The sequence below is a fragment of the Thermothielavioides terrestris genome, chromosome 1 (assembly GCF_000226115.1).
Source record: "Thermothielavioides terrestris NRRL 8126 chromosome 1, complete sequence".
Classification (NCBI taxonomy): domain Eukaryota; kingdom Fungi; phylum Ascomycota; class Sordariomycetes; order Sordariales; family Chaetomiaceae; genus Thermothielavioides; species Thermothielavioides terrestris.
The window spans coordinates 421034-448012 of NC_016457.1; the positions used below are offsets into that span (position 1 = coordinate 421034).

The 26979-nt window shown below is 59.5% G+C and overlaps 10 protein-coding genes across 10 annotated transcripts; 5 read left to right on the forward strand and 5 right to left on the reverse strand.

The window, feature by feature from the left end:
• The first annotated feature begins 285 nt into the window (after positions 1-285).
• THITE_2106221 (uncharacterized protein) lies at positions 286-1413 on the forward strand. The gene has a single exon (XM_003648541.1). The coding sequence runs from the start codon at positions 460-462 to the stop codon at positions 1297-1299; it is 840 nt and encodes a 279-aa protein (XP_003648589.1). The 5' UTR covers positions 286-459; the 3' UTR covers positions 1300-1413.
• Positions 1414-2910, reverse strand: THITE_2106222 (uncharacterized protein). The gene is made up of 2 exons (XM_003648542.1): positions 2559-2910; positions 1414-2476 (listed from the first exon to the last, which is right to left on the reverse strand). The coding sequence occupies exons 1-2, from the start codon at positions 2582-2584 to the stop codon at positions 1528-1530; spliced, it is 975 nt and encodes a 324-aa protein (XP_003648590.1). The 5' UTR covers positions 2585-2910; the 3' UTR covers positions 1414-1527.
• A 646-nt stretch (positions 2911-3556) lies between these two features.
• THITE_2106224 (uncharacterized protein) lies at positions 3557-4630 on the forward strand. Its single transcript, XM_003648543.1, has 5 exons — positions 3557-3682; positions 3745-3778; positions 3844-3961; positions 4031-4305; positions 4437-4630. Exons 1-5 carry the CDS (start codon positions 3672-3674, stop codon positions 4464-4466), a joined length of 468 nt encoding a protein of 155 aa, XP_003648591.1. The 5' UTR covers positions 3557-3671; the 3' UTR covers positions 4467-4630.
• A 979-nt stretch (positions 4631-5609) lies between these two features.
• Positions 5610-7368, forward strand: THITE_2106227 (uncharacterized protein). Its single transcript, XM_003648544.1, has 2 exons — positions 5610-5929; positions 5999-7368. The coding sequence occupies exons 1-2, from the start codon at positions 5924-5926 to the stop codon at positions 7136-7138; spliced, it is 1146 nt and encodes a 381-aa protein (XP_003648592.1). The 5' UTR covers positions 5610-5923; the 3' UTR covers positions 7139-7368.
• A 1117-nt stretch (positions 7369-8485) lies between these two features.
• THITE_2106230 (uncharacterized protein) lies at positions 8486-11015 on the reverse strand. Its single transcript, XM_003648545.1, has 7 exons — positions 10832-11015; positions 10225-10534; positions 9983-10056; positions 9804-9888; positions 9517-9723; positions 9191-9451; positions 8486-8982 (listed from the first exon to the last, which is right to left on the reverse strand). The coding sequence occupies exons 1-7, from the start codon at positions 10865-10867 to the stop codon at positions 8594-8596; spliced, it is 1362 nt and encodes a 453-aa protein (XP_003648593.1). The 5' UTR covers positions 10868-11015; the 3' UTR covers positions 8486-8593.
• A 1217-nt stretch (positions 11016-12232) lies between these two features.
• On the reverse strand, positions 12233-15756 carry THITE_2106231 (uncharacterized protein). Its single transcript, XM_003648546.1, has one exon. The coding sequence runs from the start codon at positions 15281-15283 to the stop codon at positions 12266-12268; it is 3018 nt and encodes a 1005-aa protein (XP_003648594.1). The 5' UTR covers positions 15284-15756; the 3' UTR covers positions 12233-12265.
• A 635-nt stretch (positions 15757-16391) lies between these two features.
• Positions 16392-17497, forward strand: THITE_2043056 (uncharacterized protein; the record flags this gene model as incomplete). Its single annotated transcript, XM_003648547.1, has 3 exons — positions 16392-16639; positions 16795-16965; positions 17206-17497. The coding sequence occupies 3 exons, from the start codon at positions 16392-16394 to the stop codon at positions 17495-17497; spliced, it is 711 nt and encodes a 236-aa protein (XP_003648595.1).
• A 1797-nt stretch (positions 17498-19294) lies between these two features.
• Positions 19295-20174, forward strand: THITE_2106235 (uncharacterized protein). Its single transcript, XM_003648548.1, has one exon. The coding sequence runs from the start codon at positions 19350-19352 to the stop codon at positions 19800-19802; it is 453 nt and encodes a 150-aa protein (XP_003648596.1). The 5' UTR covers positions 19295-19349; the 3' UTR covers positions 19803-20174.
• Positions 20175-20535: 361 nt separating this feature from the next.
• Positions 20536-23271, reverse strand: THITE_2106236 (uncharacterized protein). The gene is made up of 2 exons (XM_003648549.1): positions 22808-23271; positions 20536-22747 (listed from the first exon to the last, which is right to left on the reverse strand). The coding sequence occupies exons 1-2, from the start codon at positions 23171-23173 to the stop codon at positions 20561-20563; spliced, it is 2553 nt and encodes an 850-aa protein (XP_003648597.1). The 5' UTR covers positions 23174-23271; the 3' UTR covers positions 20536-20560.
• Positions 23272-23542: 271 nt separating this feature from the next.
• On the reverse strand, positions 23543-26979 carry THITE_2106238 (uncharacterized protein). The gene has a single exon (XM_003648550.1). It carries the CDS (start codon positions 26592-26594, stop codon positions 23877-23879), a length of 2718 nt encoding a protein of 905 aa, XP_003648598.1. The 5' UTR covers positions 26595-26979; the 3' UTR covers positions 23543-23876.

Sequence of the window (26979 nt, forward strand, 5' to 3'; positions counted from 1 at the left end):
GCAGAGGGACACGCTGAGGCAGTGATCCTGAGGTAGGTGCTGTGGTCCACGAGAAGCTCAAGACCCGGGCACCATGAGAGAAGACGGACAGGAATTTATGAGCGTAGAAGAATGAGAGTTTGGGCCGCAAGGCTTTCAACAACACTTCCATTGGCATTTTCCCTTGAGCCGCATTATGCGCTGCGGCCCGCTCAGGTCCGCGCTTGGATACTTCATACACAGCGTTTGTTGGACGCTCAGTGGATGCCCCTCCTGCCTTGCACCACTTCTGCATCCCAGTTTATGCGGGACCCGCCTGCTGTCCTACCATAACAGGCGCAAGCCACTTCGGCGCCAGCGGGGTCCGTTGCACCGACATCAACCTCGAGAGACTGAGAGAACAGCACAGTTTTATTTACGAGCGGCATTGGCTACACCCACTCGATTTCCCCGTCCCTTCGCTCGAATCCAGCGCACACGATGGCCGCCCCCGCCGCCGCCCCCGCCGACGCGCAGTCGCAGTTCCCCCCACCAAAAGTCCTGACCTACCCCGCGGCAGCCCCGCCATCGCTGATCACGCAGGGCGCCGAAGGCCGCCTCTACAAGACGACGCACCTGCTGCCCGACCGGCCGTGCGCGCTCAAATACCGCCCGCCCAAGCCCTACCGGCACCCGATCCTGGACGCGCGGCTGACCAAGGCGCGCCTCTCGGCCGAGGCCAAGGTGCTCGACCGCTGCCGCCGCGAGGGCGTGCCCGTGCCGGCCGTCTACGCCATGGACCCGGCCGCCGGCTGGATGATGATGGAGTGGATCGAGGGCATCCCCGTGCGCGCCGCCATCAACGAGTGGCTTGGCGCGAGGAGGCCGCCCGAGGAGGGCGCCGAGCCGTCCGCCGAGGCGGCCGACGACGGGGCTCCGCTTGCCGACCTGATGAGGCGGATTGGGATTGCTATGGGCGCGCTGCACCGGACGGGGGTTGTGCACGGGGACCTGACGACGAGCAACATGATGCTGCGACCGAGGGGAGAGGGGCAGGCAGTTAATGGGTGTGTCGGGGGCGGCGACGACAAAGCGAAAGTGCTAGAGGGGGAGGTGGTCTTGATCGACTTTGGGCTTGCGACGCAGAGCATGTCGGACGAGGACCGGGCTGTGGACCTCTACGTCCTCGAGAGGGCTTTTGCGAGCACCCATCCGAGAGCCGAGCGGTTGTTCGCAACCGTGCTGGAATCGTACAAGGATACGTTCAAAAAGGCGCCGTCGGTGTTGGTCAAGCTGGAGGATGTAAGGATGCGCGGGCGAAAGAGGAGCATGCTTGGATGAGTCGATACCCCATACCATACAGAAATAAAGATGAATGAAGCAGGCAGGAAGTGCGCTTCGCTCGATTATTCGTTCGCCGTGCAGTGTAACACTATCGCTTCTGGGAGATACAAAATGCAAGAAATGCCCCCGTACTCCGATCCCAAAAAACCAGCAGTGTCAGACGGCCTGCGCTTCCCACAACTCCTTGAACAGTGTGTGCCTCCCAAGTCGTGGCGGACCCAAAACCTATTTGGTGTCCGTCAGCTCCGCACCCGCGAAATATCCCTTGTTCTCGATGACGCCCCGGTCGCGCACCACGACCGTGTACTTCACGACCCACAGCGGCGTGAGATCGCCCTGCAGCCCGCCGGCGCCCGTTTCCGGATCGGCCAGTATGCCGGCCCCGCCGAGCCCCTGGCCGAGGAGTTCCCTCAATGTGCCCTTGGGGAGAATGTCTGTGCAGTCGCTGTGGACGAGCAGGTCGATGCCCTGCTCCTTGGCCAACTGGGCGAGCGGCGGCGGGACGTTGCAGCAGTTCTTGAGGTTGATCTGGTTCACGACGGGCCGGACCCGTGCTCTGGCGAGGAAGCGAGCAAGCTTCTCGCTCCCGAACTCCGCGAGGCCGAGCCTCTTCGCGAAACCCTGGCGGTGCAGCTCCTCTATGGCGGGCCACGTCGCCAGCTCCTCCTCGCTGTTGCCCTGCGCGGCGTTCTTCCTGTCTGCCTCCCACTCGCAGTCTCCTTCGAACGACATGCCCGGGAAGGACACGATCAGCAGGTCGACCTCCGGAACGCGCAGCTCCCTCCGGACGTGATCTAGCGCCTCCCTCGCATATTGCCTCCTCTCCGACACGGGCGCGTCCGGTAGGAAGAAGAGTTTGGCGGTGATGTCATACTGTGCTCGCTCCTCCTGTAGCCCGTGATGATGGTGCCAGTCGATGCGCGGCACATATAGGGCGCCGGTCTCGTCGCGGCCCGTCCAGAGCGCCGCCGGTGCGCGTCCTCTGATCCCGGAGTCTAAGTCGCCCGCGCCGTTAGCGCTCCCGTTGCCGTTCGCGACGCCGTCCACATGCGACTCGGCCGCGCAGTCTTCTTGCGCAGCGAGGAAGTTGCTTCGCAGGGAATTTGTGAGCTCGAGATTGGATCGGAACGCGCCGGGCTTGCGGATGATGGAGGGCCCGCCCGCGACGATATTCCTGCATTGCGCAATACCTGATCAGCACCGGGACATTCCAATTTCAAGCATCCCGGGGAAGCCGGGAAGACGGGTTCGGTTACCCAGTAGAGAGTATTAACTTGGTCATGGCCGATACGAGGAAGAAATAATCTCGAAGATACGCCGTACGTAAACTCCAAGATATCTCGAGTAACAACAGGGCAGACAGGAAAAAAAAGTTCCACTGGCAAAGCAAATGCGGCGGACGACAACGGAAGTTTCTAAATGACTTCAGTGGGGTTTTCAACGGCCCGGGGCCTCTTTTCCAGCAATTATTAATGCTCGATTCATGAGAACCCCGCATATCACAGCATACACCTTACACTGGCCGCCGCGAGAGAGGACGACAGAGCGGCCGGGGTCGGAGGAACGTGCATTGCGGGAGTTTCGGGCTGATTTTGGAATCTTCCCGGGGCAAGTCAAGGAAGCAAAAGCACAGTTCGTAGCGAATGAATGGCGCTCGTGGCGCTCCCCGCATGTGCCCTGAGCAGGCACCTACAGTATTCAAGACATGAGCCGCGGGATGATAAACGAGATAGATCAATGCCAGGTCAGCCTGCCCTGTCGCAGAGAGCGTGGGGAAGCAATCTTAGTGGCGGGAGGGCGATCTGACAGAGACTTCAAATCCGGTTCCCGAGTGATGGCTGGCGCATGTGCTGCGTGTTGCAAAGGCTTTGAGAAGGTCAAGGCTATTCCAAGGAGGAGTTGTGGGCAGAGAGCAGGCCATTCACTTTCTGGCCGAGACTGTATGCTGTGCTCGTGTCTGTCTTTTCTTCCGCCTTGGGCCAGGTAGTCTGGTAGGACACGATCCGAGTTAACGTTTCCATCTGGGGACAATTGCCTGGCACCGACGGAATGCACTGAAGTGTAGGAGTGTAACCTGAGCAGAATGGAACGGAGTACCTACCCCGCGGAAATCGCCAACCCCACCAGCACAGGATGAATGTCCCGCCGACCTGCCCCTCCAACGCTGTAACTCAGGCAGTGGAAATGTACTGCGGTCCGTGCACCCGGGCCGAGCAGAGGTTGGCTCCTCATGGAGGCCTTTGCAGCCAGTCGTGGCCAACCATGCAACTGCGAAGCCAGATTGTCGACTGCAGTCATTGAACCAGCCCACTCCGCTCGCATCCACCGATTTTCTGCTGCCCGTGAAGCACAGCGCAGGTCGCTTCACCATGGCAATCAAGTAAGTTGCATCCTTCCGTTTCGTGTGTTTTCCAGTGCTCAAGCTAATTGTAATGTCGGCAGTTATCTTATTCTGCTCTCTCGGCAGGGCAAAGTGGTTGGTTTTTCCTCCACTTGCTGCTCCGTCGACGAGCAAGCTAACTCAGTGTCCGCTTGGTGTAGCGCCTGGCCAAATGGTTCACCACCTTGTCCCCGAAGGACAAGGCGAAGATAGTCAAAGACGTCTCGCAGCTCGTCCTTGCCAGACGGACCCGCATGTGCAACTTTCTCGAATACAAGGGTGAGTTCTCCGCCTCCCTCCAGGTCCAGCATGCTTTTTCTTTTTTGGCTTTGCTGACTCCTTCGCCAGACACAAAGATCGTCTACCGTAGATATGCCTCGCTCTTTTTCATTGCCGGTTGCTCCTCCGATGACAACGAGTTGATTACGCTTGAAATCATCCACCGATACGTCGAGCAGATGGACAAGTACTACGGCAACGTCTGCGAGCTCGATATCATCTTCTCTTTCACCAAGGCCTACTATATTCTGGATGAGCTGTTGCTGGCAGGGGAGCTGCAGGAGAGCAGCAAAAAGAACGTTCTGCGCTGCATATCGCAGCAGGACGCTCTCGAAGACATGGAGGTTGGTGCTTTTCCCCTCTCCGCCGGCTGACTCGAGCATCGTAGAGAGATGGCTCTTTTTTTTTGGTCTGTCGACGTCTGTGGCACCACCATCTCATTCTTTACTGACGTGCCGTCTCTTTTCTTCCTCAGGTTGAGGACGAAGTCACGAAGATCATGTAGAGGAGCAGCTCGCTGCATCCCTATTGATTCTCTTCTCCTCTTACGGCGACGAATTGTCGGGCACTGCGGCAGGACGGTGACTTATCGCTGGTGCAATGACTAATTCGTTTTACACGCACGACACAGGAGATGGAAAAGATCGAAAAAGTACTCAAGGAAGTTGGCTTCATGTGAGCGAGCTGGCGGCGCTTGCGTGATACCCTACCCTTTTAGGACGACGACAAATCCGAACGAACGATTGAGGCGGCGGGCGCGCCGTGTCGTGGATACAAGACGTTCGGGGCAGGACGGGACGGGACTCCCGACTGACATGGGAAAAGCGGCGCTGTCGAGCGCAGCTGACGGCGGGGCGTTGGGCTACATTTACCCATTAGGAGGGAGCAAACTCCTTCCGCAGAATTCGCACGATGCGCAGAATCTAGATATGGGCATTGTAGATAACAGCCGGCCGGCTAGGACTCGGTTAGCGAGACCGGATGCTCCTCCGCGTTGTTGTTCTCCACGGAGTCGTGCAAGACACAACGATGGGCGGCTCTGCCAGTTCGCCCCATTTCCAGTCGAGGACCGCACCCATACACGCGTTCCCCACGCCCACTTATCGTCGAAGACGCGACCATGTGGCTGAACAGGAGTCGCGGGACAGAGCTGGGAAGAACTAAGCCTCATCAACGGCTTTCTCGTGACGGGCAGTCGCACAGCTAACCCTCGTGGGCTTTTGACGCCATCTCATTCGTTTATCACCACGGGACCACGGGGAAATGGCTGGCATCAGTGCGACGAGTTGCGCATGGAGGTTGCCGGAAAGAGAGGGGTGCCGATCGTTCCACATCCGACGTCGCCCGAAACCGGGATCTATGATGTTATGTTACCGGCCTGGGCCCTGGCCAACAAGCTACACTGCATACCGCAGTACTGTTGTGGAGCTGGCTGGCTGGCTGGCAATGCGCAGAAAGGACGGGACCTGACGATTAACACCAGCAGTCAGCAGCTAATCCGCCCTCAATCAGCTTCTTTATTCGGTCGCGCTCGTCACTCTTGCATCCTTCCCTGGACCTGTCCCGCGCAACAAGGGGGCGGGCTTGCCAAGCCACTCAAGCACGGCTCCAGCTCGCGCTCAAGCACCCCGCGTCCTCGCTCAACCTTTGTTCACCTCCATTGGGGATCGAGTGCTTCGTACTACCGCCAACCCGCTCTTCTCCGCTGTTCCCCGTTTCCGTCGCAGAGCTTCTCCCCCTCCTCCACTCCTCCTACAATTTGCGACCATCAACCTCACGGGCAATTCAACGTCGCGAAACCCGAGTCGGCATTTCCCCAAGGCCTGACAACGACCACTTACTCTCGGCTTTCGCTTTGCCGGCATCTGAACCCCCCCGACGTCGCCGCCGCGCCGTCTTCGGACGACAACTTGTGCGACCACGCGACGACCGGCCAACCCACCCAACCGAATTGGCGGCAAGATGAAGGTATGCTTGGGCCTTTCACAGCAGATTTGCTATATATGAATCAGCTGGCTTAATCAACCGATCTCCTAGTACCTATCGCTTCCGGCGTTCGACGTCGTGACGAGCGCGCTCAATTTCGACACGCCGGATTGCCACGTAACGGGCAGTTGTGACCTCTATACAACCAAGGCTGCGGGCTCCGACAAGAAGCTGTACAAGAATATCCAACAGTCGCTCGAGTCGCAACATGCCGCGCTGCTCAAACTCGGCGCATCTCTCTCGCCGCCGCAGCGCGACTCCATGGCGGCCAGCCTCAACCTGAGCCGCTCGTCGCCGTTCGGCTCGCTGGAAGAGGTCTCCAACCGGCGCACCTTCGCCTACCTGATCGCGACGCTCAACGCGTCGCACCCGGACTACGACTTCTCGCACGTCCTGCGGCCGGCCGACTTCAAGCGCGAGCGCGTGCTGCGCCGCGTCATGACGCAGATCGACAGCACGCTCAGCAGTGTGCGCCCCAGCTCGACCCTGCTCGACGCCGCCGTGCCGCGCAGCTCGCCCGCCAAAGCCAGCGAGTTCAGCACCGGCGTGTCGACTGCCCCCGCCTGGGGGCCGCAGATGTGGGCCATGATCGACAAGGAGATGATGCTCAAGGACTGCACCGTCTTCTCCTACCAGCCGGCCGACGACCCCTTCGACGAGGAGGAGGGCGCCATCTGGGCGCTGCACTACTTCTTCTTCAACAAGGCCCTCAAGCGCGTCTGCTACCTCTACGTGCGCGGCGTGCCCGTCATGAGCCACAGCCCGCGCTTGCTGCCCCACGCCGCCCTGTCGCGCCGCGCCCGCGCCGCCGGCCTGCCGGGCATCTCCGCCGCCGCCGCCGCCGACGACGACGACGCCGACTACCTGGGCGCCGGCAAGCGCGCGCGCTACTGGCTGGGCGACAGGTTTGCCGACCGCGTCACCGCCAGCGACGACGACGACATGGACGACGGGCTAATATGGAACCGCGACGCCGACGGCGACGTGAACTGCCAGTATGGCGACTATGACGATGACGATTTGGAGGCTGAGGAGATGACGGATGCGGACGAGGAAGAAGGGGAGGAGGAGGAGGAGGAAGAAGAGGAAGAGCAAGGGCCCAGGCCGGACGGCAAGCACTGCCGGAGGAGCTCCAGCCCTGTCCGGGGCGTCAGCGAGGATATTGCCTCCAGGATGGAGATTGACGTCTGATATCCCCCTGGTCCTCGCGCTGGACGCCCCATGTTCCCGCCCCTCTTGATTTACCTCCCGGTTTTCTCTTTTTTGCTTATTGAGCGGGGAGCGGCTTCAGGAAGGCCAAACAGCCCGCTTTGTTTTCACGCGCATGATGTCACACCAAACTGCCGTTGCGTTTCTGTTTTCTCTCTTTTCTTGTGTTTCTTTTTCTTGTTTCCACTTGGTTTCTTGCAAGCTTGTTGATATCTGTGATGGGGATCTTATGGACGGCTGAGGTCATGTGTTCTGTGTATCTGTGTCGCATCGGATGATGGACGGATATGGGTTGGCGGGCGGTTGCAACAGGACGTCTTTTCGAGACAACGGGAACGAGGAGCATCGGGGGGGCAGGTCTCCTTGGCCAGGTTCATCACCACCAGGGCCTCGTCGCGGACTACATGGGCGGCATTGGTGTGATTCTTTTGCTTGGTTCGGTTAGCTGGTTTTTCTCTGGATCCAAGGGCTTAATGGTTCCAGGTCGGTGAGAGGGACACTGCGAATCGGAGTTCTTGGGAAGGTCCAGCATTGTACGGCGTGTTTGTTGGCATGTTTTGGTCTGGCTATGTCCTGAATGGGAGGCGGGAGGATCTCGGGATAAGTGATGCAGCAATGGATGTATTTGCTTTCAGGTATTGCTTGGTCACATGAAACACGAACCTTGCTCCCTTGAGTGGTTAGCCCACTTGATCCATCTTGTGTATGGTGACTACTTGGTTGGACAGGAAGCAGTCTCGGACAAGGCGATAGCAGATGCGCCGCCGCTCGAGGACGGCAAGTCGGCCGAGGGGTACCGGGAAGTGGGTTGCTCATCAGAGGTGGTCTACTGTCAGATCCCCTGCTCGCCCTCAGGCTGCAGGTCTTTGATGGTTGAGCTGAGGTAGAACGGATTTCCTAGGGCTGACGGGACGAGCAGGCCAATGTCGTCCCTTATTTGGGGGTAAGTATCATCACATCACAGGCGGCGAGGGGCAGAAGAACTCAGGATAGCTGGGGAAATAAAAAAACAAGTAAACACGGCAACGTTGACGGAAAAAAAAGGAATCGACCAAACACGAAGCATGCCAGGACAGGATGGCAACATAGTCCATAATCCCGTCCCTTCCTCCCACCCCGCAAAAAAAGCGCGTCCACCCAAGACCGACGTCCCGATCCCTCGCCCCCGCTGTTCGCCATATCCCCTTGCCTCCGGGCTCTATGAGCGCGGCCTGACTGCATCCACCCCAAACCAAACCAGTTAGTTGACCGTCATTGAACCATGAGACATGAGCGAGGCTGGTGATGTTTCGGTATGGAGGGTCGTGCGGCATGGTATCGTGTGATCATGTGCTCGTTCCATGAAATGACCTGGTTCAGAAGAAGAAGCGGATCTCATATCTCGGGTGGCGGTTCATTCCCGCGTCCCTGATCCCGCTGGTCCGTTTCCGTCATGCATCATGCATCCTTCTTCAACTCCGTGCCTTCCTCGGTTGTCTTCTCATCCACTTTGTTTTCCCCGGCGAATTTCGTTTCCCCCTCCTGCTCCACTGGGGGGGCCGCCGCTGGTGGACCAGCATCCGTCGCAGCCGTTTTATCAGCCGCAGACTCCGAGTTGCCCTCTTGCGACGTGGATCTAGACACCTGGCTGACGAGGTCCTTATCCTCCTCTGAGTTGTCAAACATCTCGGTGTCGTCCGAGTCGGTTAACACCTCGGTGCCGTCGCCCAAGAAGATGATGCGCCCCCTATAGCCGGCGATGCCAAAGCTCTTGCCCTGCTTTTGGTCGCCGTAGTCGGTGTCGCTGTCGTCGAAGTTGTGGTGCACACCTGGCCCTCGGAACTCGGCTAGAATGGTAACGAGATAGATGTTAGCAATCGGTATCTCTCTCTGAACGAGAAGCAGCAGACGGCGGCTCGCCGGGGCAGGCGGAGGCACAAGCACAAGCGATTCAACGCAGGCAGGGGTGTGAACGAAGGGGAGGATGAAACGAGAGATATTTAGGGCTGGTAAACAGACGGCGAAGCGTGCTTCAAGGGGACGGCGTATCCCTACCATATTCGGGAGGAGCACAGGGGCCATCTCCATTGGCAACCCGTCTGGCTATCTCGTCGTACCATTCTTCCTTCGTCCGACCCTTGAGGAAGCCAACGATGATCATGGTCATGTTATCGCAGCCCACGCCGCCTGTCTCCGAGTTGGACGCCAGGCAGTTGTCCATCATGTTCTCGCAGATCTTGTCCAAGTCCTGCCTTGCAGCGATTCCTCGCCTGACGAACTCGATCACGGCTTGAGAGGATTGACAATCCCAGATACCTGGCGGGAGAAAGCGGGCAGCGGTCAGCTCAGGCCGCTCAGCTTCGCGCTTTATGGTGGCTTACCATCGCAAGCAATGACGAGGAATTCGTCGTCGTCACCCAACTCGTGGACCACGACATCCGGATAGGCCGTGACAATTTGTTGTTCGGGTGCCAGCTCGGCGCTCTTCTTGAACTCGAAATCGCCAATCGCTCTCGACAGCGCTAGATTCCCATTCACACGGCCGAAGTCGACGAAGCCGCCGGCGGCGGTGATGCGTGCCTTTTCGCCTACAAACGCGAGTAGCACTCGGTCAGCAAATGCTGCGCGGAGGAGGGCGGCACAGATAGGAAGGACGCAGCCGGCACACCTTCATTTTGTGGCTTATGGTCAAAGGACAAAGGCTTAGCTCTGCCCTTGACGCCTAGCACGCTCCTCGAATCACCGGCGTTTGCCTTGCCAAGCGACGATGATTAGCAAGATACAGAGGAGGCATGCGCGTGGCATGCGAAGGCAAGGGGAGGGAAGATAGGGGGGTGGAAGACCAACAATGTAGATCTTGTCCTCTGTGATCAAGCCCACACAAGCAGTGCAGCCTGAAACCTCCTCTTCGTACTTGGGATCTGCGAGACATATCCAGAATCAGCGGTGCATGGTCGCGAGGTACAGGGTATCCCGGGGTGGTGTTGGTGGTGGTGATGGTTGCGGTGGTGGCGGGGCAGTCTCGCGAACCACACCCTGGCTCTCGTAACCCCGCCGCTGCTCCTCCGGAAAGACCGGGGTTATCATACCGTTCAGAATGGCTCGATCCGTCGCCAAAAAGCCGTCTTTGAGGGCTTGCTCGTAGTTGCCTGCCTTGAATGTCTCCTGCTTCGCCAAGATGCGGTGGATGTTGTCGCCAGCGAAGAGGGCCACATTGCTACCGCCGTGGCCGTCGAAGACGCCGAAGAAGGAGATTTTCGAGGGGTGTTCTTTGGCAGCCTTGGGGTTGTCCTCGAGCAGGTTGAGCACCGCCGTGTGCGCGTCCTCCATGCTTATGCGCCAGCCTTGCATGGCCGACAGGCCGTAGAGGAGCCGTTCGTCTCCGCCATGTTCTGATGTCTAGGACGAGCAGAACAATCCCTCGTGTCAGCAGCCAGTCGACTCGGAGATATCGGGCCCAGCCCGTTGGTGGACGAAGGGGGAACGACGGCGCCCGAGACCGTAGCAGTCGCGAGCAAAGGTGGTGAAGTGGGTGGACATGCGAGCAGTTGTTCCTCGTCCTCTCTCGTCTCTTTCTCCCTCGCGGCGGCACCGAGAGAGTGAGGGGCAACTGGCTAACAGCGCGCCGCAGGCGCCACACTGCGCTTTGGTCCGAGAAGCATGGAAAATTGGGGAGCACGAGACAGAGAAACATACCTTTTCGACAACGGGCTCAGAGAGTGTCTGGCCCATGATGGTGATGTGGTGCCGAGATGCGAGTCGGCAGCAGCAGCGGGCGCGGCTCCCAGTGGGGTGGAGGGGTGGTTTGTCTGGGGGGGAAATTGGGCGGCAGGGCGGAGGGCAGGCAGCGAGCGAGCGAACCGAGTTGAATTTTTCTCGGCGACCGTGCTGGCGCCAGAGTCTGATGACGTTGAGGCGACTGGATTGGCCAGGACCCAAGGGAGTTTGATATCGCGTGTCGCGGTGCAACCCCGCCAAAGAACTTTTCTTGACCCTTTTTTTGGCGCCTGGGGCTTTTCGCTGCTCTCCTCACGTGTTGCCGCGCTGGTTTGTGTTTCGTGCGCGGAGGAAATTTACCTCCTGTGTTGGTAGGCAGGTACGGAGGCAGGCAGTGGGTGGTGGAGGAGCGGGGTTGGCGGGAACGGCTGGGCTGCGCCTGCGTTGCGGAGGGCGCTTCCGGCGTTGGCCAGCCTTTCTGGCGGGGCCTTTCTGAATGGCTGTGCAGCTGACGAGCAAGGGGGGTCAACGGAAACAAAGGATCGAAAGAGATACGTCGAGTTTACCGAGGAACATGAGGGTCCCGAGCAGTGTAAGACAGGTCGCTAAAACATCCGTGCAAGAGCAGCACTACCTATGCACAATTCTCAGACGTGGAAAAACCTTCGAGCGCAACTATTGAACAACCAGTGGCCAGTAACTCCCAGGTAATTCATGTTGATAGGTACAGTACTGTACAGAGGTACTTTGCGGAGAGACAAGAAGCACAGAGGGGCACAACTCCCAGTGGGGCCTGGAGGAAGACAGAAGCTGTGCATGGAGGCAGGGGCACGGCGAAGTAATGCGCTCCATCTCTCCATCTCTCAAGTGTTCGGACGCTGCACAGGCTAACTGCAATGTGTGTTCTGCAGCTGTTACAAGGCAGGTACCCTTCAGGTTCTGCTGTGTATGTGACACTTGCAAGAGCTTACTTTAGGCTGCAAGCTGAAAGCTAAGAGATGACAAGACGACCACTCAAGGACGCGGGGTCCAGTGTATCGTTCGTTATCGTATTGTTCGTTACGACCTGCTGCTCGCTGCGTGCCCCCGACTGAGCGCTGCATTTTGGCGCGGGCACAGTGCGTCAAGAATTCGGAATTAGCTGCTGTGTGGAGCGGCCCCTCAATGGAATCTCGAAAAGAAACTCCCAGACCGTGCGAGGAGGAACTGGACACTTGCAGTGCTTTTTTGTCTTTGGCCAGCTCCTGGGGGTATCCCGAGCATACCGGCTGCCTGCCATGCTTGATGCTGCTGCTGTCATTGTTTTGTGGGTGCACCACCTTATCGAGGAGAATGCAACTATGCTGAAAATGTTGAAGTGTCTGATCGTATCCAAGCATGGTACTTATACTGACAATGCGGAGCTGCCCTTCACTATATGAACACGGCATAGTCCGATTTGCTTCCCTCTGAGTGCAAAGAGACCCCTTTGGACTGGCTCTTCGGCGGACCCGACCACCCTGGGTCTCGAACCCCCTTGTTCTGGCTCGTTGCTGTCTGGGGCCTTGAGCTTGACGGCACGAGAGATCGGCTCGCCAGAGAGTCTTGTCCCCCTTCCCCTTCCGCATCTTTCTCTTTAGCTCCTTCCTTTCCCGCCTCCTGAACCTCTTCCCCTTCCTTGGCCTGAGGCAACCGAACCGACGAGACCATCTCTGGCAGCATCCCGGACGTCGGCGCCGGGTCATCGCGACCCGTGATGACGGGCGACTCCTGCAGAACCGTCCAATTCCGCTGCTGTTGGGATGCCGACCTGCTCAGTGCTGGGCTTCCGACCGTCTCATCCACCGTCTCATCCGTCATGGGGACCGTCGACCACGTTCTGGATGGGCAGAACGGGTTGCGGTTGACTATGTCGTCATAGATGCTCAGCGAGTCTGCGGGCGTGTCACCTTGATCCAGGAAGCTGGGTGCGGCATGCTCTCCGACGCTGAGCACGCTGGGACCTTGGGTTGCTGAATCTGCTGTCGTACCGCTCGTCTCGGGCTGCACTTGATCGAGTTTCTCGGGATAACGACTCGCGGCAGAGCCGCTCCTGCTCCTAGTAGGCGGCCCGCTGAGGGAAGCTGAAGTGGGAACTTCTGTGAGTGGCAAAGGCGGCGAATCAGGGATGGATCTGCCATGTCCATTGTCTTGTAGTACGGTAGGCTCGGAAACGGGGCTGTCAGTAGTCAACACACTAGGCTGCTCACTCAACCTCTTCAGTCTCGGAATGAGTTTTGAGCCTTGATGCTTTCCTCTAAAAGCCTTGAACCATGGCCAGGAAACCTTCCGCATTGCTGCTGCCGGCGGATAGTACGAGAGTCTTGATTCCGCCCTCAGCGGCACCGCGTCGGTGTCGGAAGCTGTCAGGGGTGAACCGATCCACGGGGTTGACACCGGCTCTGCGGGAGAGGGCGCGCATGTGTGCGTCGACCCAGGTGTCTGCGGTAGTCTCGGCACATTGATTTCGATTTTATCCCTGAATGACTGCCTGCTAGCGTTGCCAACCGACTCGAGGCCGCGCGAATCAACCAGCTCTCCGAGGCTGGCTTCCGTGATGGAACTGAGAGAGCTGCTGACTTTGCGCCGAGTCTCCGGCAGCAGTGCTCCCGAGGCCATACTGCTCGCGATGGGCGTTGTGGTGGCCTCGGGCACGGCGCCGGGGTCGGCGGCAGGGCTGCTGTTTGGTGCCAAAATCCGGACCTCACCTGTATGCCGAGCCAGGTCTGGTCTGGTTAGGAAAGCGCTTCGGGACTCGAGATAATACTTCTTCTCAGAGCCAAAAACGTCGTCGGCTGAGAAGCTCTTGCCAAAACGTTTGGTGAGGTCAGGAAGAGAATGCGAGACGCTCGGACTTGCCGTTCTTGTCACAAAGGATCCCGGAAGTGGGCCGGAGATGTCGCGAGTGCTGAGCGGGGGTTTTTGCCTCGCTCGCCGTTGGCGGAAGTACCAGAACAGGGCGCATATGGCCAGGGCCAGGAGAAGGAAGACTGGCAAGAGAACAGCCAGCAGTAGGGGGTTGAAACGCCCATCTCCGAGGCTGTCTCCGGCGAGTGAGGGTCGCCCGCCCGGTGACTTTGTTGCAGCCGGCCCAGTCGTTGTGAGCGTCGAGCCCCTACTGCCAGGTACTGCCCGAATGAGGAAGTCAAAAGAGAAAGAAGCTGATCTCTTGGAATCCCTTGATGCCGCCTTGACTGTAACATCGACAGCCGAGTCCGTGAGTCCCGCCGGAACGTCCCCGAACAACGTGGCCGTACTGGAGTTGAATCGGATCCAGGAATAGGAAGGGTCAGTCTTAATCGAAATCTCTGTGTCTAGCGGGCTCAAGAGATAGGGCCTGAGGTCGAATGAAAAGTGTGCTCCAGGGCTAACGGTAAAGTTGGGAGGAGTCCCCCGGAAGAGGCCAGCGTTGTCGCGTGTCACATTGACTGAAACAGTCAGGTTCAGCTCGTCCGAGAACGTATCGCAGATCGTGACGGTGAAGTTAGTCGACTCGGCAGTCCCGGGAGGGACGCCAGTGATGCGCCAGGTGTCATTATCCAGCGAAAGCCATGCGGGAATGTTCGGCGTAGTGGCAACCAGCGCGACCTGGGCTGTGGCCGGTTTGCCGTCCACGCTGACGGCGCTCCTCAGTCCGGTGTATGAAACAGGGATCCCAGGGGTTGCGTTCAAGACAATGGTGGTCTTGTTGGCAGTGAGCTGGTGGTTTCCCACAACGATGTCAAAACTCAGCGAAGAGCCCGCAAACCCGACGACATCGCTGGCAATGACTTGGAAGGAGAAGCGTTCAGGTGGCTGAACCAGCGATTCCGACGGCGGTGTCTGACCCATGAAGGAGAGGCTGGTAGGGTCAAAGGATATCCAGGCCGGGAGTGGTGTGTTGTCGGCCATGGTGGCGTAATACGAGACCGGGGCATCAGAGGGCTTCGAGAACGTGTTTGGGTCTAGACGGAAGGAGAAGGCCTTCCCCGGCGGAGAGAGGATAGCTGAGGGAGCGGAGAAGGTGCCAAAATCGGGGGCTTGCTTGTCGAACGGTATCTCAACCATCGGGCCGGGACTCCGCGAGACTACGAGGGTTGCAGAGAGGGTCGTCGACCCAGAGTCGTCAGTGGCGACGAGATTCAGGGGCACGGCCACCACGCGTCCCGGCGCAACGTCTTCTTCCTCTGGAGTTCCAAACAACCTTCGAGCATCGCTGTCGAGAGAAAGCCATCTGGGAGGATTGGAGAGGCTATAGGCAATCGCGGAGCTTGACGTGAAGGTAGACGGGGAGAAGACGAAGGAGAAGAGCTGCCCGATCCTGGCAACGGGAGGAACTTGGGAGTTGAGCGGGAACGATATAGTCGGGTTGGCTGTAGAGAGCGATACAAGAAGCAAGGCCGTCATCGCCCACGTTACGACGAGTGATGGCATCGTGGTGGTGATTTGCGAGGGCGTCTTTGTTGCTTGTGCTGGCCGTCGTCGACCACTCTCTCTTTGAAAATGTGTCTGGAGAGGGCACATGGACTGGTGGAAGCGGAAGAAAGGCCACGGGTATGAGGAAAAGAGGGAATCCCCTAGGGAAGGGAGTTTTTCAACCGCGGAGACGGACAGAGTCTTCAAGGGGCGGCTGGCCACGGCGTCCGCCCGTTCGCCCATCGTCACGCGCCCCTAGCGTGTCTGTTCATCTCCATCGCAGTGGCAAGGGTGCATGACCAGCCATCACCAGTCGTCCCTGGATTCCACCGAGTCTTCTTCAGGGGAGGGAACGGGAAGGGCTGCACGGCGTCACAACACAGTTGTCACTTCGCAGCGCATTGCCAAATGAGGTTGGCTGTGCCGGAGCATTCCAGTCAGTGGCCAGTTTGTATCGAGGGAGGTCATCGACTGGAGACCATGTCTCATTTGACAACCACCTCCGAAATGCCGGTCCAGTCCAAGGCGCAGGACATCCATCATGCCCACGCCGGTGGTAGAGAAAGCCGACGCGAAGGGCGTGTCGCAAACCCCGGGGCTGCGCGACGTGCTTGCACTGTCCATTTCACCGTATTTTAGGCGAGCTGGCTCTGGGTTAGACAGACGGCTTGATGGGCACCCAAGAGGATCTTCTACAACATGGGAGTGGATGCGAGAGAAAGGGCGCTGTTGAGCCAGGTCAGTTGAATATGTGAAAGTTTGTCGTTGTGAACGGCCCGACAGTCCATTGTGGCATCCATTCGCAAATAGCAGAGACGCGGAAATCAGGTGGTGCTTCCAGTGTTCTGATGGTCGAAGGGAGGTTCGAGACAGGCCAGTCGCTAGCCAGACAGCACGGTTGACTGCGTTTTCCGCGCAGCAGTGTATGTGGCCCCATGTGGCCACTGAATTGGAGCAAGCTGCTGTTTGAATGCACCAGAGAAAACAAATTCCATAACATGCACCGACTGAATTTCAACCCAGTACGGATTACTTCCTTCACCCTTCGAATCGCAACAGCAGAACGCCCGGGCGACAGCATCTCCACTCCCGTTTCTGAGTGCTTGCTCAAAAAGAAAGGATGACGATGACCAACGGGGATAGATCACCGTCGCCGGAATTCGATCCGCTGGCATTCGGCGACGACCTCGCGCCTCTTCCGGAGTACAAGGCGGCGGGAACCACGGAAGTGGACTTCTCGGGCCTCCTGGGCGAGCCACTCAAGCTGCACGAAGATCTCAGGTCGGGATGCGGAGGCCAGCTGTGGCCGGCCGGCCTCGTGCTGGCCAAGCATATGCTGCGCTACCATAGGGATGAGCTGCAACACGCCAGAATGTCTGTGATGCCCCTCCAAAATGCAAAATACTTTTCTGTCTATAGGTGCCCAATGCCGTGAGGAAGGGTTCCATGGGTGGTGCGGGGGGGGGGGTTGCACCTTGATCTCACTCAAGCAGTTGCTAACCTGACTGATCATAACTGTGGTCTGACAGACTCGAACTCGGCGCCGGCGGTGGGGTTGTTGGACTCACTGTAGCGAGAGGCTGCGCCAGCCTGGAGCACCCGCTGTACATCACCGATATGGTCGAAATGGAGTCGCTGATGCAGCACAACATCGCCCTGAACGGACTCGACGACCGAGTGAGAGCCAGAGTCCTCAACTGGTGAGTGTTACCTGCTCACGTCCCCCGCAATTTGTGCGACCTACGGAGTACTGTGTCGTGTGCGTACTGCACAGTACCTCCCCGCACGGGCAACCAAACAGGACGCACTGTAGCGCTACGCTATTGCTGAAACCGCCCCCCTCTCTCTGGCGCTTGCCAGCGCGCTGCGGCGAATCTGCAAGCCAAGGCACACAGTCAAAGTTGTGTGGTGCTGTCTCTAACAACAAGTCTGCGGCACAGGGGCGAGCCACTCTCGGAAGAAGTGCTCGGTTTCAAGCCCGACATCATCCTGGCCGCTGATTGCGTCTACTTCGAGCCTGCATTCCCGCTGCTGCTGCAGACGCTGCAGGACCTACTGACATTGGTCCCCGACGCCGTTGTGTTCTTCTGCTTCAAGAAGCGGCGGCGAGCCGACATGCAGTTCCTCAAGGCTGCAAGGAAAGCCTTCACTGTGACCGAGATCGAGGATGAGGACCGGCCTGTGTTTAGCCGGGAAGGTCTGTTCCTGTACACCTTTACTCGAAAACAATGATGAATCATCAAAAAACAACCAAGTTCTTGGGCCACACTCGGACCGAATGCCTGGCGGGAGGGAAATCTCAGATGTTCAGAACCGGAAAGCTTGACAAACCCTCGCAAGATCCTCGCTGGGCTGCCTGGCAGACACGTGTGCTGCGCCGAGGGTGGGGTTGCCGAGAAGCCGCTACCACACCAGCCCTACGGGAGCGAATTCAGCGAATTCGCAAGTGGAGGAAGAGTCTACACTAGCTGATCGGCAGCATCGCATTTCTGCCCAAAAAACTGGAGAAATGGAACAAGATACACACTAAGCCGAGAAGATCGTCGAAGGCTCGAGCTGGACTTCTCATGGCCGGCTGCGCCTTTTAACCTGGCGCCCTCAATTCTCAGCCGTGCCGTGCCGTCTCGGCAGTCTTCGGACGAACGCTTCTTGCTTCTTGACAGCTCCTGTGCGTTCCCGCGACGGTGTCCGGCTGTGGATTGGCCTGGCGCGGGACCAGACCTCCACACGGAGGCCGCCACCTTCTTTCCCCTCCCCGTCACCAACTGGGCATGCATTCAAGGAACATCGCAAGGCGAATGAAGGACGTGGACAGCGCCTCTTGGGTGGGTTCCATGAAGTGGGCCAGAACGACGTGTCCACCGACTGCCACCCATTCATTGGCTGGGCTGGGTTCCGCTTCTGGCAGTTGGCTCGCTTCTCCCGGGAATGACAGGGGCACCGAAGTTTCCCCGTGTGCCTTGCAGCTCCATGCAAGGAACGGTCTGACTGGCCCCATTTTTCTGACAAAATTCGCACGGACAAAGGCGACTAACGAGAACTAGCAGCCCGCCTCAAAATGCTACGCCACCGATTGCCGCTCCTGTTTGCCGTCTACTTCCTCTTCAGGCCATTAGACCGGCGAGCTGCGGAAAAGAAGCTGAGAACTCACTAACACGTTCCGGGAGGCCCATTTGTAACGTACCGTGGCCTAAAGTTAGCATCACAATGAGACCGGGGCGCAAAACAGCGGCAGCTGGGGGGCTTTTTCTCCACTCCGGTCTCTCTCCCAAGCAGGCGTTTCTCACCCTCGTTGGCTGCCCTGCCTCGACGGCACTCTCTTCGAGACCTTAAATCTCAGCTGTTCCGGTTTGCCCTGCGTTCTTTTCAACCCGGCCAACCCTCCCTCGTTCCTTCAGCTGCGCCTCGGGCGACCATTCCTTTTCTTAACCTGACTGGCTCCGTGAGCCTACTTTCATTTTCACAGCACCAGCACAACCACATCGTCCAGCTACACACCAGCACCAGCCTAGCTTAGGAGCAACCAACTTGCTATCCTCCTCATTCTCGCTATCGGCCCCGTTACATTCATTCGTCTCGATCCGCAGGCCCATACGCCCTCTAAATCTCGCGACCAGGAGCGCGTGTATTTGAACCCGACAATCCGGACACGTTCCTCCACAATGAAGTCCACTGTGATTGTTGCCGGCCTGTTGGCTGCCGTCGCGGCTGCTCAGCCGCATGGCCAAGCTCACCGCCATCAGCATCGCAAGAAGGACCATGGTCACTTCCACAACAAGCGCGGGACCGTGGTGACGTGGGTGACCGAGACCGTCTATGAGACCGTCACGGAGATCATCGACGACACTACCACCGAGTGGATCATGCCCAGCACCAAGCCCGCCACGACTACGACTACGACGTCTACGACGTCTACGAGCGACAGCGCAAGCCCCGGGCTGTTCATTGAGAGCACCCAGACAAGCGCAGCCGCCCCGACTACCTCGCAGCCTGCCCCAGTGGTGGTGGCACCCCCGCCTCCTCCGTATGTTGCACCTAGCGCCGCCTAACCCCTCTCCGTGGTCCACATGCTGACAATCTTCTCATGGCTAGCCCTGTGGTGTCTTCTCTCCTGCCGATTCAGGCATCTCCCTCTCCTTCGACCAGCTCCCCGCCCGCCGCGACCAGCAGCAGCAGCAGCAGCGGCAGCGGCAGCAGCGGGTCCGGGTCCGGCAGCGGCGGATCCACGACGTACCAGGGCGACATCACCTACTACACTCTGGGGCTCGGCTCGTGCGGAATTGACGACACCGGCAAGGACAACAGCGCCAATATCGTCGCTCTGTCGGCTGCGCTCATGGGCGCCGTCTCCAACGCCAACCCCTTGTGTGGCAAGACCATCACCATCAAGGCCAACGGGAAGACCGCCCAAGCGGTTGTGCACGACAAATGCCCGGTCTGCGCTTTCGGGGACGTCGACGCTTCTCAGAATCTGTTCCTCGAGCTCTTCGGCTCGACCGATGGCGGCCGCGAGAAGATCGAGTGGTGGTTCAACTAAGACCCCCTTAGCGCGTCCTTGTTCATGGACCTGCTGCCAGCGTTGGGAACAGCAGCGGGGCGGCGCGTGCATGTCACAGCCGACCCCGGCACTGCGACGTGATGTCAATTTCTCTTCTTCGCCCATCACCAGATATGGGCCGGGATATATACCCATTTTTTTCTTTCAAGAGCACAAAATTGGAAAACTTGGCGCCTCGTGTGTTTTTGGCGACAGTCCAGGCTTGGACTAAAGGAACATGGACAGGACAGGGAGCCATAGATTTGGCCACGGATAGACTTCGCTTTCTTCTTGTACATACTTGTGGGCGACCCGGAATTTGGAATTTGACCTGATGTCCACGGTGGGCGACATCTGCACGTAAGATACAGTCAGCTTCAGGCGACCTAGGTATTCCGTTCGTTGCGGCAATTCCGTGCGCTCTCGTGTAGACCGGAGGCAGGCCCATTCTCCCGACGGCTGTCCGTGCCGTCCACCTCAGTCAGAGTCAAAAAAGTTCATTGTGGAACAGTGATGAGCCCCGGTTGGAACAGGCTATTGTCGCTACACATACTGAGCGAAGCCCTTTCATATCCAAATTCTTGGAGTAAGCAGTACAGTGCAGCGTGTAGATGCTCAGAGGTCCCGCGAGGCGAATGCAGCAACTGCCCGGGCGACGCGGTAGCAACTGTTTCTATAGAGCACAGCTCCCCAGGCCATATGTCCTAACTGCCACTAAAACGGGTGAAAAAGTCCTCCTCACCTCACGGCATCCCCCCTCACCGATTCAGACTCAGCAACGCCTCGATATACCTCCTCGTATCGACGCCAATCCCCTGCGCAAGCCGGCTCGCCCCGTCCGCCCACCCACCACCACCACCATTCCCCCTCCCATCACCACCACCACCGCCGCCGCCAACATACGACCCGCTGACACCCCTGAGCCCGCTAACCCCCGGCCCATGGTCACTCGCCCTGCGCACGAGGAACACCTCCTTCCCCACCGCTCCGCCGCCGCCGCCGCCACCACCCTTTGTCTCCCTTCCCCAATCATCATCATCCTCTTCACCCGCCGGCGCATCCGCTCCTCCACCGCCACCACCACCACCAGCATTATCACGAGAATCAGTTCCGCCGGCAAACGCCCCGCCGCCGCCGCCGATGCGATTCCACACAACCCACCATCCGCGCGCCGTCTTGCACGTGCGCTCGCGCGCGGCCGGGTCGGCCCGCGCGGCGGCGTACATGCTCAGCAGCTGGGCATGTGTGGCGAGCGCTTCGACTCGCGTCCAGGGGGAAGCGGCGACGGAGAAGGGGGAGGAGGAGGAAGCGGGGATGGGCGGGTCGGGGATGTTGGGAATCGTGGAGTGGATTGTGAGTGTTGCTGGGTCGAAGACGAGGTCGTAGATTGCGGATGACGGGTCGAGGGGGTTGGTTTGCGCGGAGGAGGAGGTTGCGGTGGTGGGGAGGGGTTTTTCTGGACGGTAGGCTGTTGAGGACAGGAGGGGTTTGTGCAGGGCGGAGAGCTCTGTCGGGAGCGACTGGGAGAGCTCGGCCCAGGGTGTGGGTGGGTTGCTTTGCGGGTCGAAGAGGAGGATGTAGATGAAGGGTCGGTGGATGTACACGACGGGGCGGAGACGGGCTGTCCTGCGGGAACCCTCTGAGTCTTCGAGCTCGACCGTGACGGTCGGGAACCTCTTGCCGCCCTCTCCCGCTGGTGGCTCTGGCTGCTCCGGAGTGTTGGCGCCCTGGTCGCCTAACCCTAGCAGGAAATAGCCTGTGTTGAGGTTTCTTGCGGGCGGCAGGGAGGCTGCGCCTTCGGTGTCAGTCGGCTGCGCTGTCTCGTCGTCCGCGTCCGAGCTGGCTGCAGGGCTGGCAGTGCCCAGCGACCAGTACGTGCCGTAGCCAAGCTTGAGGTAGCTGAGCATCTTATCCATCCCTCCAGTCTCGTTTGGGGCGTCTTTGGCGGCGCTCGGGGGGCTCTGACCCGCACCACTGTTGGCTTCCGATTTGGATTTCCCTCTTCCCTGATCCGCCTTGTCAGCTCCGGCGGCGGAGGCTTGTCCCGTGCCGCCCTTCTTGCCCGCTGCTCTCCGCCTCCTAGCTCGCGACCCCGTCGCCGCCGCGCTGCCCACCAACCCATACGCGTTCTCGCCCCACGCATAGATCTCCTCCATCCAGGCCACCAGCGCCCGAAGCGACTGCCGCGAGAGCGCGCCGACACCGAGAAACACGGCGCCGTCCTCCGCACCGACTTCGTTGCCCACCCCAAGCCACCCTTCATCGTCATTACCACCACCATTACCACCAGCAATAGCAACGGCACTCCCCTTCCCTTGCCCTCTCCCCTTCCCCCTATTTCTGCCCAGCACAACCTCCTCCCCCTCCGCCTTACCAACATGACCATACCTACCAACAAGCAGATCCACCAGCCCGGGCACGCGACCGACAAGGCCCTCCAGCACGGCGCGCTCGGCGCTGCCCCGGTCCTCCTCGCCGACGCCGACGCCCAGCTCGCCGCTCGCGGCCACCTTCAGCCCGCCCAGCACGGCGCAGGCCGGGTTGCCGTGCAGCAGGACGGACCAGGAGCCGAGGAAGGCGTCCCAGTGGCGGGCGAGCAGGGCGGCGCAGTGCGCGCGCGGGCGGGTGGCGAAGAGCGTCGCTAGCGAGCGCGGCGGCGGCTGCGGTGAACTGTCGCTGGCGTCTGTGGGTGAGGGGGAGGGGGGAGAAGAAGGATGGTAGGGTGGGAGCAGGAGGAGGAAGAGGGCGTGCGCGCGCAGGAGGTCCTGCTTGAGCAGCACGGCGGGCTTGACTTCGCGGGTGGAGTAGTCGTATTTCTGGTCTTGGCTTGGGGATGATGGGTCGGTTGGCGGAGGAGAGGGGGCGTTAAGGGCTGGGGGTGGTGGTGGCGGTTGTGTCGTCGAGGTCTTGCTGCGTGGGAGGGGGAGGCGGGTGAGATCGATGGACTGGGAAGGGGGCTGTTTAGTTTCTTTCGGACGGCGAGGAAATCAGGGCGGGAAACGCACGGCGAGGATCCACCAGCCCGGCTCCAACTCGTGAAGCACCACGCGGCTGCGCTCCGTGTCGATGGCGTCGACGGGCTGACCGCGCGAGAAGTTCCGGCCGAATTCGACCATGGCCTGGGCGAGCCCGATCTGCCGCAGCTGCTCGTTGCGCTCCTCGTTGGAGACGTCACCAGACCCAGACTCTGCCGGATCGCGTTGATGGGGCCCCCGGTGGTGGCGGCGCCGCTTGGAACCGGCCTGGATGCTGCTAGCCGAGGAGTAGTAGACGATCTGGTCGGCGACGGTCTCATCGGTGGTTCCCAGGCTGGGATTGTAAATCGCCAGGAAGCCGGGCTGCGCAGGCACGATGCCCGATGCGGCGGCCATGTTGCGCCGTTATTATCTCATGAGCGTCCCTGGGGTCGGAGGCGTAATCCGTGCGTGTGTGAGGACGCTTGGCGTGGATTGCAATGACTGTGCAGTTACTGTCATGGCGCCATGGAAGCCGTGAGGTCGAAAGTTGAGACTGACTTGACCAGATTTATGAACGCGTCTCAGAGCAGTTGTAGAGTTGCTCCCGGCTTCAGGTGGCTAACCCGGACCAGCACGGCGAGTAAGGGTTTTGAAGTGAATGAGGGCCAGCAACCAAGTATGTTGATGAAAGCGGCCGGTGGTGTTGAAATAGAGTTGGCCAGCAAGTTCCCCCCTGTCGTCATTTTGCGGGGCCTCACTCAGTGGCTGCTCAGCGGTGGGATCTGCAGTTAGGGCAGTGCTTGGCGAACACGGAGCACAGCAAAGGACAGGCTAACCTTGGAAGCAAGGACACCACGGAAGGAGAGGTGATTAATGTTGAATGTTTACAAGGTTTGCGAAGGTCTAACTGTAATGTACAATGCACTGTAGGTAGTCCATACAACAGACGATGTACAGTACATATTCTGTGGGTATATGTGCATCTCAGTGAGGCACATACATACCAGGTATATGCCAACATGGTAGTTCATACACTTCATCGTGGTGTCGCTGCCTCCACGCAGCAGAACCTCTCAGGAGCGGGCGAGTCTGAAGATTCGATTCCAGCTCCAGCCTTTCACCCGCTTTGTTGCCCCTGAGACTCCGACTCGGCCTTCTTACTCCCCTTGCTTTTGGCTGTCTTTCGGCGGTACCGTAGCGGCGGCCATCTTAGCAACTCTGTTGTGCTTTCGCTTCCGCTTCCGAACGGTAGCGCATTTGCCTGTTCCTGCAGGCGCTCTTGCTGCTTCTCTTTCCACTCTACTTGCGTTGCTAACCATCTTATCCGTAATGGCGCTGATACCCTTCTTATTCTTATTGAATTTTCACGCTTTGCCTCACCGCCGACGCCGGCTTCACCGTCTTGCTTGCCCTCGGAACCTCCCCGGGCTGGGGTGGTTCTACCCTCCAAACGCGGCCTCAGAGGCAGCGGTGGTGGGCTCTCCAGGGGATCGGGCACTGGCTCGCGCGGCTGGCCCTCGATCCGCGGCTCGTGCGCCAGCGCATGCAGCTCGCGGTCGCGGGCGAGGGCCGCCTCGAGGAACTCGCCGAGAGGCACGGCGGGCTCCCATCTCGAAGCCTGGTCCAGCGCCCAGCTGAAGAAGCCGCTGTACGTTCCAGGAGAAGCGTCCTGCGAACGCTGGCCGACTATTGGTGGCTCGCCCGGCTCGCCCGGAGAATCATCATCGTCATCGGGAGATCGGTTTGCTGCCGCTGCTTCGTCCCCGTGCTCTGTCGGCGCCGCGAGGTGGCGCTGGTAGTCGCAGAGCAGGAGGTTCGTGACAAACTCCTTTCTCGACTGCCTGCACTGGAATTTGCAGGACTCACCGGGCTCCTCCTGCCATAAGCGGCGTATCCGGTCGGTAATCCTCTCGACTTCTTCGTCGTCTTTCAGCAACGAAGCGCCGCGTCTGCGGAGGCGGAAACTCGTGCGCTGCTGCAGATGCGCGTACCGGAAGATGGCGCCGGCCAGATGCGGTTTCCTCAGCGCCCGTGCCGACTCCATCAGCAGACGGAACGAGACATGGTCGGCGACTCGGACACCGTGCTGGTCGAACATGCGAATAAACTCGATGGCGCGGTCGATCTTGTTCTGCGACCTACAGCTCGCGAGGAGCGTGTTAAGAGTCACGGCGTCGGGCTTGCCGTAAACGCGCTTGCGGGAAAGCATGAGCAACACGAGCTGCTTCGCCTCGTCGAACTTCCCGTAGCGCGCGAAGACGTCGAGCACCTTGTTCGCTGCCACCGTCGGCAGCCACCATGCCGGGCCATAAAGCTTACGCTGGGCGGCAAGAAAGGTAGCCATGTCCTGTCCCAGCTGGATTGCGCGGTAGGCATCGTTGCGGGCCATCTCCCTTGACACGGCGACTACCGCCGTCGGAGTGACGAAGAAATTCTTGGCGTGCATCGAGTGGATGATGTATCGCCTGACCTCCTCGGCCTCGATCAAGCGGAGGAAGAGGAGCCAGGTGCGGAGGTTGGGCCGCTGTCCACGCTTAACCATGAGGCGCAGGATGCTCTGGAAGGCCATCATGTTCTTGGACTTCACCGCCGTCTCGGCCATGATATTGTACACGTCGGTGTCTAAGCGCAGGCCCATCTTCTGGGCACGCAAGAATATCAGCTTGGCACTCTTGAGGCGCGTTGCGCCCGCCCCTACTAGGAACCTCAAGGCGAGCTTGAGTGCCATGTTCGACATGACGGCCGACGCCTTCGGGTCCTTGAACACAGAGAGCAATTGAAACGCAACCACGTCCTGGTGGCTGGCCTTGCCGGGATACAGCTTTCGAGAGAGGCCGCTGGCCACACGACCCATGGTCAGAGCGGCAATGTACTGCTGCAAGCTCTCGCTAGTCCACTCGGCCGGTTTGGGGATCTCGTCTGCCCTTTGCGTCAGGACGTAGGGCTTGGGCCGCAGCAGAAAGCGGAACTGGGACACCGAGAGCCTGGCAGCTTCGCCTTGTCCGCCATGCAAGACAGTCTCGGTGCCGTTTTGGAGCTTCACCACAATAACCTCTCTGGTCACCTTGAGGATGTCATCAACCGCAGCAGCCAGGTCGACTGGCTGGCCCGTGAGGATGATGTAGGGATCTGCAGCCCCTCTATCGCTTTTGCTGCCGGGATTGGTTTTGCTCGTGACGCCATCTCCATCTCCGCCCTCGCTCTCGCCCTCCGTTCCGACCGCCTCGACGGAAGGGCGGAACAGCGTCATGCGGCACCGCCACCTCGACTTGATGTTCCACACATTGCCGTCGTGGTCGGCCAGGAGCGCTTTGGTCGAGCCCTGCGGGATGATGACCTTGATTCCGTTCTGCGGCCAGGTGTACTTCGGCGTCCAGCTAATCAGGTTCCGCAGGATGACGCGCCAGTCGCCCAGGGTGGGCCGCCGGAGGTTCTCCCGGAGGCGCGCTTGCTGCGCCCTGGCGATGAAGGCCTTCCGACGCTCGTTGTGGGCTTCACGTCGGTGCGGATACGGCGTGAGGGGCTTGATGACGATCGACTCCAAGGCGCCGTGGGCTCGCACGGGCACGTGGCGGAGGCGGTCGATCAGCGACGCCGGCTGGTTCGGCTGATCCGGCTGGTCCGTGGCGGCAAGCTCGCTCGCTGTCACGGCCGGAGCATCGGATTCGCCGGTCGCCTCGGGAAGGGAAGCATCTGTCTCGGTCGAGTGCGCTCGGAGGAGGCTGCTGCGAGAACCAAAGACCCGCTGCCGAGCGGACAGCGCCGGAGCCGAGAGTGCGTGGACGCGGCAAAGAGCCAGGCACGCTCTCCAAGACAGCGCGGAAAGTATTGTCATTGCGATGCCACGGGCATCTCTGCGGCTGCTCGCAGCTGGCTCTTACCGCAAGATCGTCCGCGCCGTCCGCGCTGGTGAGTGGCAGCTGTTCCAAGTTGCTTGCATGCTGGTGCAAAGGTTGCGGGCACCATCCTAAAAAATTCCCAGGCGCCAAGTAGAGCCCAGGCCCACTGAATCCCGATCTGCCAGGCCCCCCCTGTTTTACCAGCCCAGCAGAGTATTCCTGTCCAACACTGTTGGGAGATTGGCGGGGCATTTGTCATGTAACTGCCCTGTGTACCTTACTGTACTGTACGTTCACGACCTACATCTTTGTAGTCCGGAATACACTACCTCCACTGCTGCGCAATGGAAGATCACTAAGCCCGCTGTTGCGAGCTCCAGT